General features: G+C 45.6%; 1 protein-coding gene across 1 annotated transcript; it reads right to left on the bottom strand.

Annotated features, from left to right (window-relative positions):
• Window positions 1-6,311: 6,311 nt before the first annotated feature.
• On the bottom strand, window positions 6,312-7,202 carry LOC124553309 (ankyrin repeat domain-containing protein 54-like). The gene is made up of 2 exons (XM_047127188.1): window positions 7,156-7,202; window positions 6,312-6,702 (listed from the first exon to the last, which is right to left on the bottom strand). The coding sequence occupies exons 1-2, from the start codon at window positions 7,200-7,202 to the stop codon at window positions 6,312-6,314; spliced, it is 438 nt and encodes a 145-aa protein (XP_046983144.1).
• Window positions 7,203-7,432: the final 230 nt, after the last annotated feature.

Genomic DNA, 7,432 nt, shown 5'->3' with positions numbered 1-7,432 from the left:
GTCGAAAGCTGGACTTGAGTTGACGGAAAATGAGAATCTGCTCCGTTTGGTAAGTAATTGCATCTGGTTAACATTGTCAACTTAACATTCTGCCACTTCAAATTCTATCTAAACGTTCGTATGTAAACTATAGTAACAGAATCGTTGTGCAGTTCTTTATCATGGGGTTAACGAGCATTTCCTCGCTGCCACCGTTTACTCTGATGTCGACTGCGTTTTATTTGCAAAGTGAAGACGCCCTGCCCGGAAGCACGCTTTTAAACGTACACAAATCAGTACCTCCCTCTTTCTTTTGGTAAGAAATTACATCTGATTAATATTTCTTTTTTATCCCGCCAGGAGGGCGGCGCGTTGGTCTGCTCATGAAACTGAAAGGTTGGACGAATGAAGGAAGTGAGTAGGAGCAGGAAAAGGTAAAACTCGTCGATACTGCAAATAAGTAAAAGTGGTTTACTGGTGCATGGATACATACGGAGGCATGCCTAACTTCGTACGTGGGTGGGAAGCCTTAGACGCGTCGTAAGCAGAGCAGAGCAGAGCAGAGTGCCGACATGGAGCGCAGTGTCCCGGCCGCCTGCCCTTTGATCAAATGGGCTGAACGCGCAGCGGAGCGGAGCTCACAGAGCAGAGCCGCACAGCGCCGGCCGGCTAGAGGCCGCTGGAGGCCGCTGTCCGGCGTGGCGCCACCTTGGGAACTTGCACCTACGCCGTCGCAGCGTAGCTATAGATACCACAATTTTTACTACATTAAAAGTGTTAAAATTTCGTGATAGTAACGGAAAAGAAAAAGGTTGTTATCTAATGTCGTATTACCAAGACCTTGGTGAGTGTCTCTGCTGTTTCTTTGCGATAGTCTATCATTAACTGAAGACCACGGCATGCGCCTCTTGCTGACACACTGTGGTGACGTCATAACACCACCGCCACACACGCTGGCCCCGTTGACTCTCACCGGAACAACAAGTCAACACTTTGAAGTCTGGAAACAAACAAACTGAAAGGCATTTACTAAAATATATCTTAATACACAACTAAATTAAATTACAATTTTTTATAAATAATTTGTATACGTAATTGGCTTTCGTGTGACATGGTTCAAAGCATTCTGGGATGCACAGCGCAACATCGCACACTGGACAACAGTGTGTTGATTCCTCCCTTTTCTACTCTCCAGTTTCTTTTTTAACTGTCACCACACGCTTTACACAATCTTCACGGCCTCGCTTTCCTCTCAGTTGACGACATTTTGGAAGAAAATTTCCTCCCAGTTAGTCTGGCGCCTGCAGTCGAAGGCTTCGCCCCTACTTGTTCCTTTCCAGCCACCGTGGCCAGTGTTTCTCCAGTTAACACACATGAGTTTATCTGGAGGACATGGTTGCCTGTGTAGCATTTTATACATAATGTAACTGTTTACCATTCCCCAAATGAAAATTCTGTAGATAAGTAAGTCGTATGTAGGACTTGCCAACATGTTTTGTATTATTTACAGTCTGATATGTCACGTGAACGAATTATTTTTTTGAGAGTGTAGTAGTTATTCTTACAAGTATCAAATAATTCAAAATAAAATTCACGCTTCACTTCAATCCTGTAGGCGACATTTGTAAATAATTTCCGACCACCTGGTTTTGCAAGGTTCAGCCACCACTCACTCGCGTTACGGAAGAAACATTTCCGGTTAACCCACGATTTCTACCGAGCAATGAAATCCATATTCACCTATGTTATGTGGAGCAGGTTAAAATTTAATTTCCAGTATCCTCTGCGAATTATTTTGGGACTGTGTAGACATTTTGCAATAACAATTACAGGGTGGTGGTCGGAAAAGCTGACAGGGGCTGCTTCGTAATCCTGCACAGTTACTCACACGCCGCTGTGATGTGGAGTCTGTCAGGCCTCGAAGCTGACACTGCCGAGACGTACGTGCAGTGAGTACGTGTAACGGCGCGCCGCTCAACTACGGCTTCCGTGTCCAGACCTGCAGTCAGATTTTGCAGGGCACCACAGAAGGTGTCGCGCCTTCTGAGTCTATCGCCCTTAAAATACAATTAAAATGTCGTGCGCTGACGAAGTCGCCTTTTGCCTGTCTCAGAAAATACGGGACTCGATCGCTGAAAAATCTTTCCCCAGCAGCTCTCTTGTTTGATGCGGAGGGAGTGCAGAGGTTTTGAGAGGTGACCACATTCAGAATGCCTTTGACAATGCGTCCTCCCGGCTCTCTCTCTGCATCCTTTAATTACTGTGTTCGTGAAGAGTTACTCACCGCAAAAGGCGCAAAATCTGCATTACGAAACTCTGCACTTGGCCGGTGGCCGCCCGAGCGAAAAGCAGAAGGCGTACTTCTGCGCATGCGCGGGCGTATCGAATCCGTCTGCTGGTTCTGTGATGCTGGCACCCTTTCTGCCTCCAGACGGCTGTCGCGCTGGACCTGTACCGTACGTTTTTGACAGTTCCATCTCTATCTTAATAGTAACTGGTTACAGAACAGAGGAGCTTTCCGTTCGCACAGCTAGGCCAACAAATTTAATTACAATCAATGGTCATGTCCACTGTAAGGTACAGTGATTGTCACAATCTATCTGTGAAAATATATCATTTCAGAGGTTCCAAATACGTAAAGGAAGTCTAAACATAAATATTAACAATATTCAGGGCCAACATTTTAATCAGAGTCATTTGTTTTGGAGACAAATGACATATACAAATTAGATTGAAATCGGCCAGCTCTCTTGCAGGCGAATTGTTCGATGTACTAACTAGCCTCTAATTCGCATCTGTGGCATGTGCTTCACATATACATATTTACCAAAAGATGTGGGACATCCGATCGTGCATGTGTAACGTCAGTCCCGGATGGCGCGTAAATATTTAAGCGGAATGTCTCAGCGACAGAACATGCAATTGCACGTCTGCTGGGATAAAGTTGGACTTTTCCAGGTGTAAACCCATCCCTCAAAAGAACTGCCGTTGCGCTGTTGATTTCTGGATCGATAGTAATGACAGCTTGCAAGTCAACGGATGTTCCTATACATGTCATTGAGACTTGCAGCAAAAATAATACATTACATGTATTAAATCATCCAGCGCACTAATTTTAACAGAGGTTGTTATCGAAATAATGTTTAGTGTTAGTACATAGTGGACTGCCATTAGACAGATGTAGCGTGCTGTGACGTAACTGCGAAACTGCTGGGCGGGCGGGAGAAAATATCTTTGTAATACCGGGACAGTAAATGGCAGCCGGACGCTGGTGTCTGCGATCATCGCCGATTTTTAAACTGTTGAGCAGAACTGGAGCTCTAATCGCTAAAAAGTATTACACATTTTATGTGGGAAGTAATCGTTCCGCTTTAGTTTCGGCCCCCCTGTCGTGTGGCCGGTCTTTTCTCCGCCGCCGTGGTCGGAACGCCCCTCTACCGCCTGTTCCCGCCCAGCCGCTGCTTCTGCGAATGCGCGGCCCTCGGCCCGATTCGTTGTCCGCATTCTGCGTCGCTCCCCCACCTGTGAGTTTCCCCTCGGCGACTGCGCCGGCCGTTTGCGTGGGCAGTCCGACGCTAACTGTTGCTGTTTGCACGTGAATAACAGCGTTCTAAGCGTTTCTGCCTAAGAGACAAGACCGAATGTTTACACAGGCTTTCGTTACGTAGAGAGTAATGCAACATGTTACAGATATGTTGCTCTTTCCGGAAACAACTGTTTCTTTGGCGTCATTTTTATCGATGAAATTCGGATCTCAGAAATATCTTTGTTATCTCGTGATCTGGCGTGCGCAGACGCGCACTTAAATGAAAACAAGTGCCGTAAACTCATCGCTGTGAAACCGGGCTTCAAACGCATTTGGTCAGTACACACCTGTCTGAAGCGTATGTCACAATGCTCTTCAACTTCTTCCACTGATACCCGCGCTGTTGGTCCTGCAGAGGAAAGGAAAGCTGAAGCCCGTTTCTCGTCGCTCTTGCTAAGCACAATAATATTCCCAACTTATTTTCTATTTATGTTTACGGTCGTATTCAGTGACACTGTAACGCTCTTGTCATAGCTGATTCCCCATTCTACCCTGACAGATTCGAAAAGTTCGGGTCTATTTGTCACTTGCAAGCCTAAGATGCTGTCTTCACGACCCGTTTCTCAGATTAAAGGCCCGAGGTAGTTTTTGAGTAAAGCACTTGGATCAGTTTCTCACGATTCCCTGGCCCTGGCGTCAGTCTCAGCCACCTATGTCGCCCACTGCAGAGATGGTAGGTTAAAGGTTCCACCTAAAACTGTAACATGGCGAGGAAATGCACGCCAGATGTTCTCCGGGTTTCTTACTTTCTATTCAGAGCCCTTCATGGACGATATTTCTCGCATCGTCACTGAGGACTAACCTGAGACGGTCTTTTAGTTAATATTCTACAATCCTCCATTCCGAAATCACTGATATCTGGGAAGCATGTCAATACGAATGGCAAAATTTCAGCTCGGTTCTTGATTGGTGGCTGAGTTACAGCAAGCCTAGTGTGCGGAAGGACCCTGTCTGCCACTGTTCTGAGGCAGCTTTTAGGAAAATCAGGACAATGCAATTTCAAAGTCAGTGTTTGAAAGACGTACTCGGCCCTTCTGCTAGTCTTAATGGGAAGCGATAACTTTAGCAAAGACAGATCAAAACTTTATTCTTGTCGACGTGAAATTTTACAGTCGATTGCAAACATTTTTATGAGAGTACAACAGGGACATGAAGAAGACATGAGCTCTATTTCAGTTTCTCTACACCTGACTCAACCGATATATTGCTACCTGCTACGCATGTCTCAGTAGAAGGAACGTGAAAGTAAAAATTAAGGAGGGAACGTGAAAGTAAAAATTAAGGAGAACGGAGGTCACACAGTGGCTTACCAGCAGTGCTTCACACCGCGACTGCAACAGTAAAAGGCCGAAACAGCTGTGGTACTCAAACTATCCTCCGCCACACACCAGAATGTATCTGTGAAATTATCATTTCAGACTTTCCAAATCGGTAAGTTATTTCAGAAAGGCGTTATCTTGTGAATTCTCAAGCAGTTTTGACAGCAAACGGGATGCGTTACATTTTATCTTCATTTGCACTATAAATACGATAGTAGATCTGGTGCGGTTATGGTTCACAAGTCTGAAGATAAAGATTTACAATATTCAGGACTCAATTTTAAATTGTGTTATCTGTTTTGCAGATAAATGGTATATATGCCGTGAAGATCACTCACCAAGTCAATACTGCATTGTGCCGTCGCTGCTTCCTCATAGAGAATGGTAAGGAGCTTCCGTCTGTAACGCCGCCACATCAGGGCCACAGAAGCTCTTGTTCAGAATGCAGTCTGCCACTTTGGTCACACATGCACGCATGGGGATGCCAAGTCTAATTGTATCACAGCAGAGAGGGGAATGAATGTTCCAAATGTGGTCTGCTTCAAAAGCGTCTACAGAGACGCAAAAGTGTAATTTGGGGAAACTGCCGTATAATTCCAGTGATGGCTGCATGTCCCACGCGCTTGAGTATAATTCCCTGAGAGATGGTAGTTTGTTCTGTAAGAGCAGAAAGGGAGGTGTGTGGGAGAGGAATTATTTTAGGTGGTTCTTCAATTCTCTTTAGAGCATGATGTGGTGTGAGCACTGCTACCAATGTGACATTACAATTAAACACGAAAAGTACTTGTGCAGTGCACGCACGGAAGTGAATTCAGTGTGAAGTCGGAAGTGAAGACAGATTCTAACTGAACAGCTTATATGGCAGTAATATGAGAATGGTGCAGTTTGCAGTGATGTAATGTAGCACCATAGACACTGCTAGCAAATAGTTTGCAGTAATTAGGTAATGTAGCGGACTGGTGGGAAAAAGTGACGTTATTGCGGCTGGGCAAAGTGTTACACATCAACCGCTATTCTCGAATTTGTCTCTTGGAAGAGATTGGGCGTTCACGTTTCGAAATACAGGCGGTTGTTAAAGACGTAGGCTGTATTCTTGTAAGCTTTTGAATATTGTATGTGGGACGAGAAACGCAAGACATAGAGGGAGAGAGAAGTGGAGTTTATGAATGATGGAGTATTTTGCAATTGTTGCAGAGCTTTTGCAGAAATTGCTTGTGAAATGTTTTACATAGTGAATTCTCAAAAGGAAGGTTTGTCACGTTGGTTTACAGATATTTCTTGATGTTGCAGTAGATGTGGTGTTACTGAAGTAATTGTGTAGACTGCAAAAGGTAGAAATGAATAGAGAAAGCGATATATTTTTCAATTTTTTATTTTAATATCATGTACAATGAAGTATATGATGTCACTTTCTCTACTGGCACAGATTAACGCTGTGTTAGCATCTGGACGAGCTGCTGATGGTTTTCCTCCCTGGCGATGTCCAGGGGGGTGTCCCCATCTTTATCTGTCGCCCCCCTGTCGGCTCCGGCCTGCAGCAACGCAGCCGCCGCTTCTGTGTGGCCATTCAGTGCTGCGAAGTGCAGCGGCGTCCGCCCCCCCTGAGTCCTGGCGTTGGGGTCGGACGCCGCAGAGAGCAGCAGCCGCACCACAGCCGCGTGGCCGTTCAGTGCAGCCCAGTGCAGGGCGGTCAACCCGCCCACCTCGCCCCTCGCCACCACGTCCGCCCCAGCCGCCAGCAACGCCCGCACCTCCTCCACCGCCCCCACCTCAGCCGCCTCTCTCAGCCTCCTGCCTCGCTCTGCCTCAGAAAGGCTCCTGCACAAAACATCGACACACTTACTCTCTACTATCGAGACACACACACACACCAAATGAAATAAATTAACAGCCGCAGAACTGCCAACAATTCGGAATACAGTTCTTCCGAGCGACAAGTCACAAATCTAGAAATCTCGCTTCTGCGATACGGGTTAACCAGCGTATTACAGATAGATGCACAGCACTAGCCCATAAGCAAGAACTTCAGCCATCTGCCATTAAAAATAGGTGCACTCCACTTCCTAACAAATTCATTTGGCACATTTCCTCATAATTCACTCCACAGATCCGCCTCCTTTCTCCTCGGCATGCAGTTGCTACCCAATCCTTCATCTACATTCAAACACACCCCTAAAACTACCTTCTCTGGGTACCAATTCCTTCTCTCACTTAGGAAGAAAACACTAGAAACTATACACATCTGTAAGTACTGAAATACAATTTCCTCACCAGACAGCTAAGTGATTCAGACCAGTAACATGGAAATTTTCTGACATACCGACAAAAAATATAAGTCACTGCTTCGTACACAATAAGTTGGTCCACATATTTCAAATACAACAAGGGCACCAGGTCGACACACACACACACACACACACACACACACACACACACACTACCCACTGCATAATAATCATCACATGTGCTCATATAATCATGCATGCAACAAGAGATACATCCACTGGAACATTCTTCTCCACCTACTTACACACTTTGCAAGCCACCA

The sequence above is a fragment of the Schistocerca americana genome, chromosome 11 (assembly GCF_021461395.2).
Source record: "Schistocerca americana isolate TAMUIC-IGC-003095 chromosome 11, iqSchAmer2.1, whole genome shotgun sequence".
In the NCBI taxonomy this organism is placed as follows: Eukaryota; Metazoa; Arthropoda; class Insecta; order Orthoptera; family Acrididae; genus Schistocerca; species Schistocerca americana.
The sequence above is the reverse complement of the archived record's forward strand: the minus strand, read 5'-3'. Positions and strand labels throughout refer to the sequence as shown.

Coding starts and splice junctions, on each gene's coding strand:
- LOC124553309 (XM_047127188.1), bottom strand. CDS start 7,202: ATGTCAGAAAATTTCCATGTTACTGGTCTGAATCACTTAGCTGTCTG. Junction 6,703..7,155: donor CTGAATCACTTAGCTGTCTG/GTGAGGAAATTG, acceptor TGTTTTGTGCAG/GAGCCTTTCTGAGGCAGAGC.